Raw genomic sequence first — 18,209 nt, 5'->3', positions numbered from 1 at the left:
AGAAATTCCGTGTGAAACAGTTGGCTCTTTGAGAGCATGAGTTTAGGAAATTTAGTAGATGCTATTAATCAGTGTTTATCTTTGGCGTTTAAGCATCAGATCTCTTGCTGAACAAGAAAGAGAGAAGACGGAACAGCATTAACAGGAATTTTGTGGGAGATTACATAGGCTTGGAGGACCATCCTGAGCTACGGCAGTTTGTGGGCAAACGGGAGAAGATCGATTTTGCAGACACTGTAATTAAATACGACAGACGGTTTAAGGTGGGTGGAACAGCAACATCCCCTAAAGATGAGTTTTGCTGGGAGTCAGAGTTGTCTTCACCATCCTGTCACAGAAACTGCCCAGGTCAGGGTCACACCATGCAGGACACAGCTGTGTATTTTTAATGTTGTGTTTCAGAGCGTGAAGCGAGATCTCATCCTGACTCCCAAGTGCATTTACCTGATTGGGCGTGAAAAGATAAAGCAGGGCCCAGAGAAAGGCCAGGTAAAGGAAGTCTTGAAGCGAAGGATGGAAGTGGAGAGAATTCTTTCTGTTTCTTTAAGGTCAGTACCTGGAATATATTTTTCCACTGACAGAGCAATTTGCGTAGGATGGGAAAAATAAGTTGATGAAGTGGGAATTGAAAGCTTTCTTTCTGAATTTGCTTGCTTTGGGTTTCCGACTTGCTTCAGTAACCTTCAAATTTCCAATTTATCTCTAATCACAAAATCTGCCGTTATTGAAGAGAAGAATTATAATTGTAACTTTATTAGCACATGATTTTTTGCTAACAGTAATTACTATAAAATGACTAAGTAGTATTCCTGTCTCTCAAAAGGGATTATTTCAGATATTCCATTACCAACTCCTGAAAAAAAACAAACCTGTTCTCAGAAAGCAAGGTTCTGTAATTAATGCTGCTTGGACTTCGTATGTTTTTAAAAATTAACCATGAGTACTCTGCAAATATCATTATAATGCTGGCTGTATTTGCTGATGACATTTTAAACTGGATGGTATATGCTCTGATTTCCTTGCAGCACCATGCAGGATGACATTTTCATTCTACATGAACAGGAATACGATAGTTTGCTTGAATCAGTCTTCAAAACGGAGTTTTTAAGCCTCTTATCTAAACGATACGAAGAGAAAACACAAAGAAAACTACCTCTGAAATTTAGCAATACGTGAGTTATGGCCTTTTTCAATGGGCTTTTAGGGATAAATGTTTTGTTCTTGCTGTCAGGGCAAATGAGTGAGTGCAAGCTGTACTTTATTTACAGTAACAGGAGGTAGCACAGTGTAAAACCCCGTATGTGCAAGGAGACCAGACTTTGTGCTTGCCTTGTTGGAGTAACAGGTTAGGATTTACCAGGGCCAGTTGTCCCTTCCCACTGTGTGTGCATGGAGAGCTGCCTTCTTTCTCCTGCCTGTGGCACTGGGCCCAGGCCTCTGAAGCTCTGCCACGGAGCAGCTGTGCCAGCAGAGCCCAGGGCAGGGCCCTGCACAGCCACTGCACAGCTGCTGCTTGGCTCCTGACAGGAGCAGGGAGCATCCCCTTCCTGCTTCTTCACCTTCACCTAGGAGTGCAGACATCTCAATGAAGAGTTTGAAAGAATTCTTGGCACGTAATATAACAGTCTGAAATGCTGAAGTTTGTGGGTGCAGGGGACTGCAGGGTAAAAGAATAATTCTAAAGAGGCCTCACTTAAGTAAATGATATTGGGAACATTTTTTAGAAACAAGCCTGAAAACCTAGAGCATGTCTGATGAGCATTTTGGCTGTGAGGACATCCTGGAAACAATCCCAGCAAACGTGCTTTTGTTAATACTTCCACCCATTAAGGAGATCAGCAACAGCAGGCCTTGGATTTGTATGTTTATTTTATTGCCTTCAAAAAGGTGGAGGAATTATGAAAGGCAGCAGTAGATCACTATTTTTGTTTGTAAAGGGTGTAGAAGGAGCATTGAGTGTGGAAGTATGGAACATTATTGTAGCATACACTCCTGTGCACTGGGAATGCAAAGCCAGTACCAGGAGTAAATGTCATATATTACGCTTCTGGGGTCTTGCCCAAAACCGTATCTGGGTACAGTTCAGAGCAGATGGATAGTGTGGCAGTGCTGGGAAAGAATGTGCGTGTGTATGTGTGTCTGCATGGGAAGGACTGTAAAATGAAAGGGTGAGGTGTTTGTATGCAGAACTGTTCACCTGCAGCACAGCATAGGGCCTGCCCCAAAGCCCACGCAGGGCAGTGTACAGCCACCCACACCTCCAGTGTGCGTGCACCTCTGACAGTGTGTACAGGGCAATGTCCCCAAACACAGCCTCGAGCAGCACCAGCAGAGGCAGTGCCAGAGGCACTGGTGGCTGAGGGCTCACACATCTTTCTTCAAAGCTCACTGTCCTCTCCAGGGCATCTTAAAACTTCCTTTGAGAAGCTGTACCAGGAAAGTTAAAGTGTCAATTAAGAAGAACATTAAAAAAAAAAAAAAAGCATGGAAAAAAGATTTAATTAGGTGGTTATGTCAGCTGAGTCACTCATGGAATGCAGATTCTCAGTGTAAGCTTTTAATTTTGTATTTCTAAGTTATCTGCTGCCAAGTAGTACTGTCTTGATTTGATGTAGGAATTCTGGGTTTTTTTCATTCATGTGTTCACATGCTTCTGTCAGACTTGAAGTGAAGCTGAAGAAGGAGAGCTGGGGGCCCTGGAGCAGTGCTGGTTCTCGACAAGTGCAGTTTATGCAAGGCCAAGGAGATGTAGCCATTCTCAAACCAAGTAATAAAGTGCTGCAGATCAGCATTGGACCAGGGCTACCAAAGAATTCCCGTAAGTATGAATTTCCTCTAGAAATTAGGGAAAGGTTTATAAATTCAGAGAATGGTGGACTTTTCTATCCGTCCTGGCTCTAGCCTCACTGTGTTCTTTATTAATTTCTCTGTAACACTTACACAAAGATCCTAAGGATACAGCAGAATTCCTTGCTGCTCTACAGCTGTCAGTGTTCTGGGCCTTGTTTATTGTAGTGGCAAGAAGGCTTTGCTTTATATCCTCAGGTTGAACTGGATCACAAAAGGGAGAATATCCCAAAGTCATCCTTTTTGCACCTAATGCTTTGTAACAGCCTGGCCAACCCTGCAGCAGTCAGATTCCTTATTCCTGAAGATCAGCTCTTTCTGATGACAGAACAGGGGGTCTGGCAGCCAGCAGGATTTACCTAATTAATGTAATTTTGAAGGGGTAACAGAATGTTGCTGGTTTCTTCTAGGTCCTACTAGACGGAACCTTACCCAAGGCAGAGGGTATTCCAGCAGGTCTCAAAATCAGGCTTATCCTATGAGAGCTGCACCACCTCCTCCGGGTAAGTCCTCTTAGCCTGGGAAAAAGAGTTCCAAATGGCAACTTTTGTTTTTCTCTTGTCATCTGGTAATTTTTAGCCAGTAAAAAAATCATGGTGACAGTTTAAATTTCTCTTACAAAATCCTGCCTGGAAAGCATGTTTGTAGGCATTTTATGAAGTGTCTTGCTGGATATTCCCGCAGAGATGTCCAGCTTGTTGTGGATGGTGACTTGTTCAGACACTTGGTAAAAGTCACTGAATGTAAACCTGAGCCTGTAGCTGTCTCCATTGTGAAGAGTACAAGCTCTGTGCTTATCAAGCCATAGACAATGCTTTGCAGTGGAACTGCTTTCAGTGCCAGCCACAGCACAGAATGCAATTTGTGTCTCATTGTCCTGCCCTGTCAGACATGTTACAACTCCTGTGTGCCTGAGTGCTGGGACACAGCAACTGTGCCAGTGAACAGCCCTTTCTGCGGGGGACTGATGTAATTAGGGTGTTCCACTTCTGCCCTGGGCAGATATGATTAATTTTGCTTGTGAACTCAGAGGGGAGAACAATATTCCATTGACCCGGCATTTCCCAAGAGGTTTTTTTTTACTTACACTCCCAGAGTAGTTTCTTTTTAACAAAGAGTCCTCTTTCAGTCAGCTGCTGTTTATTGAGAAGCACAGTGCTAATGGTGGAAGTTGGGGGTGTGACAGTCTTGGTCACCAAATTAAATAGACAATTCCAAATCCTCACAGCTGTATTGAGTCAAACTAAGGACTGTGTGATGTGCCAGAACTGGTTGTGAAGTGGGAAATTACTGTAAGGAACTGACCTGTTGGCAGACATATAGTGAGTATTTGTACATCAGTTAAAGCAAGGACAGAGTCTGGTTTATACTTTCAAAAACTGTTTCAGCAATTTTATAGCTAGGAGAAGTGTCATTGCTGAAGTTAAGTGCTGTGTTGACCCTCAGGCATTGGGGTACATTTTAAAGGTGACTAGAAGGTTTTCTTACAGACCTCTGTAGGTTCTAGTAACATGGATTTTGGTTTATTTGGTTGTTTTTTGTATGTTAAGTAAAGTAGCCACATGTAGCTGGAAAAATAAAATTGCAGACGTGTTACAAAAGAGTTCCAGTTACACTGTCCAGACTTTCAAGGAGTTTGAAGCCTTGTCATGATTTGGGCACATTCCTCCTTGAAAGTCCCAAACAACTATCTGGGTTCTGGTATTTTCACATCTTGGTTTGAAATCAGTGGTGCAGCAGCTGAACAGAGTGTTCTGTACATGTTCAGAATAACCCAAACCTTTATTTATATCATCTTAAAGTATGTGCCATGCTGGCTTGGATTGCGAAGTGGGGTTTATGTAGGCGTTTATGACCCTGAAGTTCTGCCACAGTATCCAGAGAATATCAGAAGCACAGAACAGCTGTTGAATTCAGTAGGGTTTTCCCAGGTGCCATGATTACGAATTCTCCTCTTTGCACAGCTGTTCTCTGCTAATGTTTAGCAGGCATAATCACAATGGCAAAGGAGAGGGTTACCCCTGTCATTAAGGAAATGGAATTTTAATGGAAGCATAGCTCCTGCTTTGCTCCGTAGGGGTTTTAGGAATGTAAAGCATGCTGACTTGTGCTCTTCAGGCCCTGATACCTCAAGTAGCTCAGACATGGGTGGGTTTGCTTTAAATTCAAGTTAGAGGCATAATTATTTATTTAAAGGCATAAACCCATGTCACTTCTAGAAAATTCAGACTCCTTTTCACCTATCAAAATAGCATCAAGGTATATTTTTTTTAACAGAACAATAAAAAAGCCCAAACACTCCCCCCCACCCCATGCTTGTTAAAACAGACCAGTATTTATAGCGACTTAATAGAAACAGTCTAATTCCTTGAATATGTGGTAGACTGAGTTTGAACTTCAAAAGAAAAAGAAACAATTCTGGCTAGCTTTGGATTAACCCTTATCTGGATAAAATATTTGGCAATGTTTTAGAGGTGTGGTGGTACCATGTTAGCTAAACTGGAACTCGGCAGAGAGCTAATCCTTGTGCTCACTTGGAACACTCAGGGCACACATCTTAAACCTGAGCACAAGTCCATGCAGTTGTGAACCCAAAACAGATTGTCAGCAGACCGGAAACCGAGTATAAATCAACATTTCAACATGATTTGGTTTTCAGGTTCCTTGATAGGTGGGGCTCTCTGACAGCTGTGTCTGACAGTTAAGCCTTCAATCAGCACAAGGAAAAGGTTACCTTTACTGAGCCTGGAGTTTGGAATGCATGCATTCACGCTTTATTTACTTCTAGGTCAGCACCAAAATGGAGTAATAAATTCCCCCCAGTCTGCAGCCCATCCCCAGTTCCCAGGAAATCAATGGGCCAATCAGAAGAACCTGTACACAAGTATGACACGACCAGCTTTACCACGGCAAATGTCGGGAGGATCAGGCAAGATTTCACAGCAACCAGAAAGCTTGGATTTCTTGAAAGTACCTGACCAAGGAGCAGCTGGGTAAGATTTTACATTGAATCTGAGAAAAAGATGCCCATTTTTGCCAATTGTTTCACACACTCAAACTGTTCATAACTGATATACTCTGTATGTCAATCACCAGGTTGTGCTATTGAGCTGTACTCTAAGGTATCATCAATTCCATCAGATTCCAAAACACATATGCTATCCTAGAGCTGTAGGAATAAAGGTGAAGCAGTACTAGTTCAGTATCTTAAATTTGAATGTTGATGGCCTTAAAAAATTTTAAGGTTTTTCAGTGACCCAGAAGTTTCCCTTATTCCACTCTTGTAGAACATTAGTGGAGCTTCACTATAGTGGGAATCTTGAGTGTCACTTAATTGTCAAAGACTGCTTCCTACTCAGCAGTGCTATGAAAAAAAAAGAAAGAAGCAGCAGTTTGCTGATAACTCCCATGATCTGCATGAATGGGGATTCTTGGAGGCAGAAAAAGTATATTTATTTTTAACCGTATCAAGAGCACCTTTTTGTACAAACAGCCCTGTCTCAGCTGTCAGTCAGCAGACAAGCTCCTTAGCAAGTGTTCTGCACTGAATTACCCTGTTGGCCTAAGCATTCTTTTGCTGATTTGATATATTAGTTACAATGTTAGTGAGCATTAGACACCTCACAGAAATCAAGTAATACCATAAATGTGCACAATTGATAGATTTTGAGAAATGAAAGTGCACAGGGTTCCTTAGGAGGGGCTTTCTAGTTCCTGAACACAGAGCCCTCAAGCAAGGTTAGGCAGGTACAGAGGTCTTTTCAGTTGTACTAATGGCAGTCATTTTACCCCACTGTGCCCAGTGTCACCCGTAAGGTATTTCAGGCATATTTAGAGCATTTTCCTGTTTAAGATTAATCTTCAAATAAGAAAAATCACAAAGAAGTGGTCGCTGCTACTTATTTTACCACTTTCAAACCCATCGGCACATCCTAACACTTTCAGGCACGTTCCATCTTGTAGTAACAATAAGACATAGAGTCTTTAGGTGGTGAGATGTTCTTGTCACGTGTCAGCTTCTTCTGTTAAACTCTTTTACTAATATTAGATTTTGTCTTGAGACTACAGTTCATACAACAACAAAAACACATAAGCCATAGGATAAAGCCAAACCCAAACATCTCAGCTGTTCTGCAGCAGTAACCAAAGGAAGTACTCTTAACAAAAGTGACATTCCCATGGCTGTCTTCCTGAGCATTACGAGCTCCTTTATTAATGCACTGAAAACAAACAACATAACTGTATTCAGCCGTGGATTTCAGATGAGCATTTCTCTGCCTGTTCCTTTTCAAAAGGAAGCTGCACGCTAGAAGAGGTGTTAATAGCCATATATAAGTAGATATAATTTTTAAGGATTAGAATTAGGTTCATTTTTAGCAAAGCTGCCAAGAAGGATACACTGGTACTAACAATCCAGTACAAGACCAAGATGAAAATCACCAGGCTCCCTTGCAACAGCAAAACATCTCATTTAAGATACCCTAGTTCTACCATGGCTGCACAAAAGCTGAGCTATTTTCCAAGACTTGTGCTGAATTCTTTAGTTTCCATATGTAGGTCTAGGTTTCACAACATCTCCTACCCTGAGCAAAGGCAGTAGATGCTGAAGAATGGGAGAAAATCTCTCCCCTCATAGATACATTGAGAACTGAACACCATACTTCAAATCTTATTTTCTGGTGCAGTTCACTACAAAGTTAGAATTAGACAGGTTTATTGACAAAATTAAGCCTAGGACTTTGTGTAAGTAACTGTAACCCTGTTCTGCAAAAGCTGTGTAATGTTACCGTGGCATTACATTACATGATCACAATTCATTCTCCTCCACATCATTACAGTTTTTGTCATTCAGCACATAGATTATTAATTTTAAACTGACATACTGAGTCTAATACCTGTTCTCTCTTCCAGCCTTTATTAGCTGATGAGCTGGCAAAATGCATTTCTTCCCTCTTTCCCCTTCCTAATCTTTGGAGTGGTCACAGCTGTAACAGTTTGTGCAGCATCTCCCCTGCTGCTTCAGAGTTGGCTATAACAGAACAAGTCCATAGATGGCCCTGGAATCTGAGGCAACTTAAAAGATATGCAAGTCTCTGTTGCAGCTTAGTCACAAGAATGGTAAAGTAGCAAGCCTGTGAGCTGGAAATTTGTTTTTGATACTAAAAACTAAATCCCTGTTGACATTGGGGAAAGGGGAGAGACACAGCCTAAGCTGTGCAGATACCAAGATATGCATGAACCGCATGTGCACATTTGCTTCCATTTCAGCCTGGGCACTAAATATCTTCATTTGAACTGCTGGGAAGTCCTTACTCATCCATTTCCATAGGAAAGAAATGGCAACTCTGTCCCTTTCCCAGGGAAGTCTCACACTGCTATTTTTAAGTGTTGTGACATTCAAGAAAATCTTTTTTCCCTTGTTCTGTGATGTTCTTCAAAATGAATTCATTAAGACAGAGGGGTTTGCTAAAGCTCAGGTTTGAGTCACAAGCCCCAAAGCCCACGCGCCCTTGCTGTCGGTCAGTGTCCGCAGGCAGACGTCGAGCCGCCCACCGCCGGCCGGAGGAAGGCCCAAGCCGCAGCCCAAGCCCAAGCCGCAGGTGCCGCAGTGCCGGGCGCTCTACGCCTACGACGCGCAGGACACCGACGAGCTCAGCTTCAACGCCAACGATATCATTGACATCATCAAGGAAGGTATGGACACACAGGGGCTGGAATTTCAGTGCTGGTCTTGAAGGTACATTGTCACAAGGAGTTAGGACAGGACTTCCCAAGCCACCCCAGTTCCTCTTCTCTTGTTAGGCTTGCAAATTTCCATGATGGCTCAGGGGGCACAGAAGCCTCCACCCCAGTCCAACCTCTTCACTCAAGAGCATGTCAGAGACAGACCACAGACCTGTGTCACTGGGTACTGCAGAGCTGTACATTTAGTGAGACAGTAATTCGGTCACTGCCTCTAGAGGAAAATTAGCCCTAAACCACAGCTGTAGCACAAGAAGCAAAAAGTAGTTAACCAATTCCAACTCTGGGTCTCCAAAGCACCCTCCCCAAGGCAAAATGATGTGGCCAAAAGATGAACACTCCACATCCTATCCCCTCATTCCTTCCCAAGAAGGCTCTCACTGAGTGGTACAGCTTTGCCACAGGTTGCACCAAGTACGCAGAAACGTTTCCCAGAGCTCACTCCTTATCCTTGCTATCCTTGTTGCAGATCCTTCTGGCTGGTGGACGGGAAGACTACGAGGGAAACAAGGTCTGTTTCCCAACAATTACGTCACCAAGATTTAAAAGACTGTCAGAGAATAATTGACGTAGAGGTACCAGTGGTTGATGATGTTTTCCCTTGCCTTCAGGACATTGTTCTTCCAAGATCTGCTGTTCTCAGCAGTATTTTCACCAGTAAATTGTGTATGAGCAGGAAGTTACCCACAGTACAGACTTTGATCTTTGTCTCAGCACCATACAGCAATGAACTGACCAATTATTTATTATATTTAAAACCTGGTTTAAACACCTGGTAAGTGAAGAATGCTCAAACCTACCATCTTCCTGAAACAGGTGCTTTACAGTCTGGGACCAGGAACTTCGAAAGGGGTGTATTTAATAAGTGCCTTCAGCTGAGTATCAGTAATCTTTTAAATTATCTACTGAAGATAATGTTAAATGCACATTTCATCTAATGCAGATCACTCTGGGGAACATGTTAATAAGTATGCTGCTACATGTCAAAAAGATAGAGGCTCATTTGGGATATTACCATCTAAAAAACTACTGTGATGGTCTATTTAAGTAATTCTGTACAGAGATGTAATGGAACTGGTTTGTGTTTGCAGGTGTGTTTAGGGACTCCCAACAGGCACTGTAAGAATTTAAAACAGAGAACCACATTGTACTGTATGCTAAACAATGTTGCCTTCTTCAAGATTTATATTATAATATGGCTGGCCCATGTTGGATTTATGTTTAATACTCTACCTGTTATAGGAAGTGTCTTTATGCAGAGCTGTACATTTACAGAAATAGTTATATACTGTATATAAAAACTGGTTATGATAGAAACATGTAAAAATGTATAATGTAGTAGTCCACTGTTCTTATGAAGTAGTACTGCTAGAATTTTTATGCCAGGTACTTACAGATATGCACTACTCCTTCTCCTTTTAAATAGCAAAAGCACGGGTGTTACTGCCCAAGTCTGATTGCCTCCCCCAGCAGAGTGGCTGGTGCTTGCCCTGCTGTTCTGAGAATTCCTGCTTTGCCTTTTGAACCTCCGTAAAATAAAACACAGGAAGATCAACACGTCTTATTTGTTCTCTGTGCAGTTTGTTCTCACATATACAATGTCTTCAGGATTTTACTGCACTGACTTCTAAAGAAAAAACCCTTTTCTTCACTCCCAATTATTTTTCCCTATGCCCAGCTGAAGTGCTGTTCTCTCCTGTTAAGAACAGTTAAAAAGCCCTGGATATGTTGGTATTAAAAAGTTGCATAAGCTTTAAGATACAGCTAAAAATCTTGAATCCCTCCTAAACCGTTGCCTAAGTCTAACTTAGGTACACAAACCATCTGCTGTAGAAACTGTTTCTGGGAGACAGGAATGAGGACCTCGCTCCAAGGGAGGAATTACATCCACACAAGGAATGAAGCACATTTTTCAGAAGATCATTTGCAGCAAGTGCTAGGTTTACTTAGCACAGGGGAGAGAAAAATCTGCTTGAGGAGATAAAACCCAGTAAGTTCAACATCCTTCCCACACAGGAGCACTGGGGTCTAGGTCAGTTCTGTAGCATGAGGTTCTTGCCTTTTACATCAGAGCCAGCATGCTTGTTAAGAAGAGATGCTGGAACAGTCATAGAATAGCTCAGCGTGGAAGGGAGGTAATGAGTTCAGTATAACCTGGAGACTACCCAAAAGGTCTGTAATTAAACATTACTGATACAGGATTAATTTAACAAAAAGACCTACATGAGGTATTGAGGTAGAAAAGTTGCATTAATTACAGGCTTGTATTCCCTGAGCATACAGATACTGACAGAGCAGAAACAAAGACAAAAGCAAGCAAAATGTCAAGGAAGGGGCAAAGAAGAACTGCCTTATGGGGGGTTTGACTCTGTAATCCCAGGTACAGAGGTTTATTGGAGAAGGGGGGGGGGGAGAGAAGATGTGGGCAAGTGAACAGGTAATGAAAAAACTAAGGGGGTCCTTTTCAGGAAGTGAAGGTTTCAAGAGCTGAGCTGCTTTCAGAAGGTCTCCTCCCCACAGTTCCACACCTGTATTCCCTGCCTAGGTGTTAGCATTACAGGAGACTTCTAGTTTTTCTACCTTAGCTCCCTTTAAGCACACAGAGAAACACACAGATTTACAAGGTTAATACCCATTAAAGCTAGCCTACTTTCCCCAAGCTTGAAGGCAACAACCTACCAAAAAAAAAAAATTCCAGTACACTTTCTTGGAATAAGGCACTGAAATAAAGTACATATTTAGTGTTCTTTAAGGTACAACAGAAAAGATGCACTGTCTGCCTGTTCTTTATGTTAAGAGTGAAAATAATAAATACAATGCAATATATAAAGCTTGGAGATTCTCTTTGGAAGCAACCACAGAGAATAATCAAGCCCATTTAACTGCAAGTTGTAACAATCACCTATTTAAATGTTCTGCTTGGACATTAGATTGCAAATACATAGGTTGTACCTTAAAGAGTCACACTCACAATATTTAAAAGAAAGGAGTTTTATTTTTAGATAGAAAGCTGTGTTACAAAGCAAATTTAAAATGTCACCTTCTGCGTGAGTCGGAACTGTCTGCGGGAGGCTGGAATGCTATGTACAAAAGCAGTAGACAAAGTGCACACCCCATCAGGCCCTGCTGCCCAGGGCTTCACAAGAGTGATGCAGCCAGATCCCTAATGATCTCGCTGTTCAGCTGAGGGATGGTGCTGATGGTCAGTAGTTTGCTGCTTGCATACTTATTCTTGATAGCCTGCAGAATAGAGAACAGAGATACAGAAGTTTTACACATACAGTATTTATGCTCAGGCGGATGATTTTTTGGTCAGTTAGCTTGCCTGCTTGGAAAACAAGCAAACAAACAAGGCTGGCAGTGAACCAGTTTGCAAAGTAACAAGAGCACAACTTGTTAAAAAGGTTTTGATGTTAACATTAATGCAACAGCCTCTCATAGGCTTGTCAGAAGAGCATAGGCTTTGAGATAACATATGGAGTCTTTACCTAAGGAGCCACAATATGCAGCAAGCTATTTTTAAAACATTATAGAGAGGATTTAAGTAGTTATACTTACAATGTATTTTGTTAACTTCTCATTTACTTTGACCACATTCTTGGCCATATGTTTCATGGTCATCACAAGACTGTCCTCTGCATAGCCAGTGTAGTACTGCTGCTTTGTACCCTGCAGCAGAACAGTAACAAACTTGAGATTTATGATGGGGGAATTGCTGCTGAAGGCACAATCACGTCAGGCAGCAAACACCCTAAGCTTCATGGCTAAGACTCAAGTGCTGGAAGCTGTAGCTGTCAGTTCAAATGACAGATCCAGAGTAACCTGATGTGCAGAAGTCTGGACACATCAGGGACCATGATTCTGGACTGAACAGAGAATAAAAAAACAACCAGCTGAACTACAACTCACTACTCATGGTCCACAACTTCATTATGCTACGTGTACTTCAAGAATTATGAAAATCTATTTTTACTTACAGTGTAGCCTTCTGTAACTCAATTCCAACAGAAAAATCCTTTTGTACCACACTATTCACACAGAAAAGGATTGTGAGTTTTTACTGGCACATTCCTTTTTCTACCTGCCCTTATGCATCAGGCTGTCCAACTGTCATTCCAGCACCAGCATTGTTACTAACCTAAACACAATTTTCTTAAGTGCTTTTTTATTGGTTCAATTCCACTGACCGAAGAAAAAACTCCTAACAACAAGTTTGATTAAAATACTCACCCATTTGTTATGTCCCAGAATCTTCTGAGACAGGCACAATGCAGCAGCTGCAATCTCTGAAGGACGATGGTGAACCATGTCATAGTCTATCAGTGTCAGCTCCATCAGGTATTTTGCTAGAGTGTGTTGCTTAGCATCGGCCTAGCAGGTTGAGAGCTTGTTAATCCACAAAATTTCACTTCACTTCAGCACAATCACTCAGAATTGCTTATTGTGTTCAAGAACAAAACAAAAATAGCAAAATCTTTACTACAGTTTAGGGACCATCCTTTCTAACAGACATTCCTCTCAAAATCAAGACCAGTGACCACATCAGTCTAGACTAGCAGCCCTTTGGAATTTGGACACAAAGTCAAGTGAGGGATTTTTAACAGAAAACTGCAGTATCAGGTACTGCTGTGCCCAACTGGGGATACAAGTGCTCCTTCTGTAATGCAAACTAAAGGAAGGAGAGATGTAAAATTACTTATTTGAGTTAGTGGTCTGCTGAGGCAATCGAAGCCCACCTCAAAGAGTGGACAGTTCACTTGAATGTAACTACTGAGGTGGAGAAAGAAAGGGTCGTGTCAAAGAGAAAGCTTATCTTTTGATTCTTAAATATCACAGTATTTGCAAGCAGAAATTACAAAGAACTGCAACACGGCTAATGTTTTACTAATAAGTACCCTGATCACCAGGATTAAAAAGATTAAAAGCAAGGGTTCTTAGCTGAACAGTAAAATTACTGCCTCTAAGGCTGAACATAGGCCGCAGTAGATACAAATGTGAAATACTACTGGCTACCACAGTGACATTGTCATGTTACTCCACACGGTGGAGTTTCAGAGCTGAGCATTTCTTCATCCAGCATTTAAGCAGGAGGAGGGTAAGATCACATGATAAAAATGCCAGAAGCAATCCCCATAGACTTTACCAATAAAGGAAAGTGCTAGATAATGAGGACAAGTACCCACCTCCCCAGCTTTTGATGCTCTTCTTAAGAAGTGAATTGGAAGAGGTCGTCCCAGATCAAAATTTAATTCTTTAAGAATAATCATCTCCATTTCTCTAATTTCATTACTGGTGTAGGCATTGTCGGTAATGTAAACGAAGTCTGCTACATCAGGAGACAATATCTCTTCATATTTTGAAGCTACAAGCAGCGCTGTTACGCCCACCAGCTGAAGCTTCTTGCGAGGTACTGGATGACTCTGCAACACAGGAAATTTAAAATGCCTAACTCTAGGTAAACAGATTATCAGTTTACGATACCAGCATGACAGTGCTCATTCTTATAAATGATGTTTTTCACTCTAGTCAAAGGTGCTCAAAGAAGGGAACAACCTCAGTTAAGATGCTGTACTGTAACAGCTCTTATACACAGAGCAGATTTTGTAGATTGTTAGATTTCTAAAGAAAAGTTAAATCCTGAACTCCTTTACAAACATAGTAATCGAATAATTACTGAGCATGACTTGAAGAATCCCTCACCTGTAAGAAGCGATCCATGATCGCCACACACATGTACAGTGTTTCCTGCAGGAGGTGGAATCTCGAGTGCACCTGGACAAGCCAGTCCACCAGAATTGCACGCATGCGCCCATTGATCGTCCTCCCGTCCAGGTAGTGTGGCCGGACCGATTGCTGCAGCTGTGGGGAGAGCGGTGTGAGCAACCAGGTAACCCCAGAGACACGGGGGCGGCCGTGGGGCATCCTACCTCGAGCTCCCTCAGGTACAGGTAGATGTCTTTGACATAGTCACTGCACAGCTGGGGGTTCTCCCAGTCCTCAGCATCAATGTCTTCTACGTTGTTGAGCAACACATCAGAGAAGGCTTGGCACAAATCCTCCTCTTGCATTGATACATCCATAGGGACAGGAGACAGAACCTAAGGAATAGATCATATCTGTTAACGCATCTTATGTATCTACTGTTTACATTTCAATGTTCCTTTGTTTCCATGTTTCACCAGTCACTAATACAACTTCTTTAGACGGAAGTTGAAACCAAGCTTGGGCTCCAGTGCAGCAAGTTTTCATTGAGATACTGCAAACATAGAATCCCAACATCTTCTAGTAATTGCCAGCTAAAGCAGAAACTTCATCCAGCACTTCAACAGTTTGTTCTGTCACTTGAATGTCAGCCTTTAAGTACAACCTGCATTAAACCAAAACCTCAGTACAGAGGCTTTGCTTTTTCAGCAGAGGAATGAGATACAGCCACAGATAAACTCTTGTGAAGGTAGAGCTCTAAGCTGCAAAGCAAATTAAAAATCAGAACAGTATCATCGCTTTCTACCTTTGGAACATCAGTTTCTTTGTTTGCTTGATTCACAGCAGGTGGAGCTTTAGGCAGTGCAATTCCATTTGTCATCTTACTAGGTACTTTCACAGGCTTTATGGATGCTTTGGGGCATTCTGTTTTCTGTAGTAAAAACAATTATTATTAGTAGAGAGCTAGCAATCTAACTTCTCCCTCTATATAGATTTCAAATGTTCCTTTACCTTAGATATGTGCGTTCCTCTTGTTGCAACTTTATTTCCTATTTCTTCTAAAGCAGCCCTTTTGCCAGTCACATGAGGTTTCGCTTTACTTTTAAGGTCAGACACAGCATTCTCCATCCCTCTAGTGATCTAAAATGATAAAATTGCAAAAGCTGAAGAGTCAGAGACCAACAACTTTCCAATGCCTGACTCCATTATACGCTTACCACCACTCCACTGTACCTGTGTACCTCTGTGCCTGCTACGCATTACTCAACCAGCTTTTCTTTCCTAGCCGGTCACATATGTTCAGATGAAGAGGTCTCCTCTAGATTCAGAGCACTGTACTCTCTGAAGGGTGTTGTAAAATTAAGCAATGCATCCTATCTCATACTTTGTAACTTTTTAAGGTCAGAGTGCTCACCTGCTATTTAACTATTATACTCACACACTTTGTAACTGTAGCAGCGCCCCCTAGAGGCTGCATAAAGCAAATTCCTTGTTACATATATGCCACATAAAATCAAAAAGCTATACTACACACGCAAAAATTAATATTCTTTGTTATGCTCAGCAATGAAACCACCAGGCTTCAGGTTTTTCGTGGAGTTCAGCTTAAACCACTAGACAATCACCACAGAAGAGAGGCTCCCGGAGTCCCTTCCTACACCTACCCCTAAAGCAGCTTTAGTTTTCCCACTCCCACATCCCCCCCGCGTTCAGTGGGGGAGGCGCGGCGGCCAAGGCCAGGCCGAGGCGGGAGCAGCGCACGCGCTGCCCTTAACGGGGCCCCCTCCCACCGCTGGGCCACAGCTCGGCCCGGCCGCCGCCTCACCCGCCCAAGTACGGGGAGGTCCCGTCCGGTCTGAGAGCCGCCCCCCCCCCCCACCACCCCGTGCCGCCTGAGGGCGAAGAGCGGCGGGGCCCCTCGGCGCCCCCTCTCTCGCCCCCACCCCCGGCCCGCCCGCCGCCCGTGGCGGTACTCACAGGGGCGCGGCGCGTCACCGGCAGCGCCATGGGCACGGATGCGAGGAGAGCTGCTGCCCGCCGCTCCGCACACAACTGCTCCGTTCGCGAACCAAACCGGCGGCCGCTCCCTCACGCTGCCGCGGCTCCCTTTAAACCCTGTCCTGCTCTACTATTGGACAACTTCGTACAATGCACGCGTCCGATTGGCCCGTCTCCACAGGCCCCGCCCCAGCAGGAAACGGCTCGAGCCGCTTCCGGTGGCCGCGGCCGGCGCGGGGGGCGCAGCGCCTCCCTGAGGGCGGGGCCGAGCCCGAGCTCACGGACCGCGGAGTGTAACCCCAAAATCCGCCGGCACCGCGCCCGCTGCCGCGGGAACGCCCCGCCACGACAGGTGGCGAGTTAAGGGCGCTCCCAGCTGTGGGGAGGCAGGCGATGAGGGCGGAGGAGTATTAATAACGAGCCCCGAGATTCAGGAACTTCAACGCTACCGTAGTTGCCTAACTGACAGAAAAGTCTACTTACAATTCTCCAGTCTCTCAAAATTGGCCCTGAATTCCAAGGTTCCAGACGATTCTGTTCAGCAGGATAATTAACTTCAGCTAAATGCTGATTGTTCACTAAGATAGTGTTTTCTTAGGCAGTACCTGTAGTAATTAATACATGTAAACAAAAATGTTTACAGATCAAGATTTCAAGAGCAAAACAAGGGAAGGGGAAAAAAATTGCAACGAAAGCAAATTTTGAATGATACCAGTCTAACATTTTATTTATTGCATACAAAAGGATTTCTTTTGACAATGGAATTTTATATGAAAAGTAATTTGATGCATACTATTGAGAATCTTATCTTCAAAGATGCTGCAGAAAACTTAAGGCAATGCATCTAAGCATATAAAGCACAGTAAGAGGTGGAAATGTTCAAAATGAAAAGCCTATTCCTTCTCCTTCCCTTAAACTATGGTTAAGTCACAACCTTCTGGAACAGAAGTTGCAGCTTTTTAGCCCCTGCAATAGCATTAAGATCAGAACACTGTGATTCCTGACAAATACCTACGTGTTCAGCATCACATTACAATGTTATGCATACATTTAAAAACAAGACAGTATCAGTAGCTATTATATAACAAATCAATTCATGGATCACTAAGATACCTCTAGTACCAGGCACTCAAATCAGACCCATAAAATATTTCCTAAAACAAACAAACAAACAAACAAAAAAAAAAACCAAAAAAACCCAAACCAACAAATCAACACAACCCAAACCTGTGCTTCTTTGTCCTGTAAGAAAGCCAAAATAGATTATATCGCATACCCAGGGTCTCAGTTACTTCAGAGACCCTGGATTTTTTGTCCCGTATCTCTCAAGTACCTTCTTGGAAACTTTTAGAAGTGAGTATCATCAGTCTTCAAGCATTAGTGGTCAATTAACTTCCCTTTAACAGTCACTGGAAAACACAAAGTGTTTGTTCAGTCCTTCCAGTTACTTTTATTGATTTCTAGCAATGCAGCTTGAACTTTGCAGCCACTTTCAGTTTCCTACAGCCAAACTGTTCAAGAAGCTTTAGCATAAACCCAAGTCAGATTTTGAAGCAGTCCAATCTCTGCCTCTCTCCCATATCCCCCATTGTACAAGCACAAAGTGAAGTTCAGTTTCAGCAATGCAATTAAGCTCGAAAAGGTCCATTTATCACACATGCTGGAATAAAATTTCTCCCTGTTTAAAGCCTCAGTGCCAGAGGTGTTAAGTTTGTTGCCAGCAATAGACTGTACTCACAAATGCTACTACTAACAGGTAAAAAAATAAAATAAAAGGTAAGCAGCTTTAACCAGAAACAGGCAACAAGTTAGGTAAGGTAATATTTATAAATGGATTTTTTTTTAGTGTAAACATAACAGTTTATCTTTTAGGTTTACTGTAAACCGTTTTACACATAATCTGATCATGAAAGACAAAG

The 18,209-nt window shown here is 42.7% G+C and overlaps 2 protein-coding genes across 2 annotated transcripts in view; one reads left to right on the top strand and one right to left on the bottom strand.

Annotated features, from left to right (window-relative positions):
- Positions 1–10,149, top strand: part of MYO1E (myosin IE) — a 77,872-nt gene extending 67,723 nt beyond the window's left edge. The window contains 8 exon segments of the mRNA XM_048317670.1: positions 94–263; positions 403–548; positions 1,026–1,172; positions 2,661–2,818; positions 3,258–3,350; positions 5,636–5,840; positions 8,372–8,541; positions 9,059–10,149. Of these exon segments, the coding sequence (XP_048173627.1) occupies positions 94–263; positions 403–548; positions 1,026–1,172; positions 2,661–2,818; positions 3,258–3,350; positions 5,636–5,840; positions 8,372–8,541; positions 9,059–9,135 (1,166 nt within the window). The 3' untranslated portion in view covers positions 9,136–10,149.
- Positions 10,150–11,564: 1,415 nt separating this feature from the next.
- On the bottom strand, positions 11,565–16,398 carry CCNB2 (cyclin B2). Its single transcript, XM_048317678.1, has 9 exons — positions 16,270–16,398; positions 15,304–15,432; positions 15,098–15,223; positions 14,517–14,687; positions 14,290–14,448; positions 13,773–14,009; positions 12,820–12,960; positions 12,148–12,258; positions 11,565–11,829 (listed from the first exon to the last, which is right to left on the bottom strand). The coding sequence occupies exons 1-9, from the start codon at positions 16,297–16,299 to the stop codon at positions 11,728–11,730; spliced, it is 1,206 nt and encodes a 401-aa protein (XP_048173635.1). The 5' UTR covers positions 16,300–16,398; the 3' UTR covers positions 11,565–11,727.
- Positions 16,399–18,209: the final 1,811 nt, after the last annotated feature.

The sequence above is a fragment of the Corvus hawaiiensis genome, chromosome 13 (genome assembly GCF_020740725.1).
Source record: "Corvus hawaiiensis isolate bCorHaw1 chromosome 13, bCorHaw1.pri.cur, whole genome shotgun sequence".
Lineage (NCBI taxonomy): Eukaryota > Metazoa > Chordata > Aves > Passeriformes > Corvidae > Corvus > Corvus hawaiiensis.
Note: the sequence above shows the minus strand (reverse complement) of the source record. Positions and strands in the feature narration are given on the sequence as shown.

Bases quoted from the DNA above. Each gene is read 5' to 3' on its own strand.
- CCNB2 (XM_048317678.1), bottom strand. From the start codon at position 16,299: ATGGCGCTGCCGGTGACGCGCCGCGCCCCT. The intron at 14,688-15,097 runs GTAGAAAGCGAT...TCTATTCCTTAG, and splicing joins AAGAAACTGATGTTCCAAAG to GTTCTGTCTCCTGTCCCTAT. The intron at 12,961-13,772 runs GTGGGTACTTGT...TCAACCTGCTAG, and splicing joins GAGCATCAAAAGCTGGGGAG to GCCGATGCTAAGCAACACAC.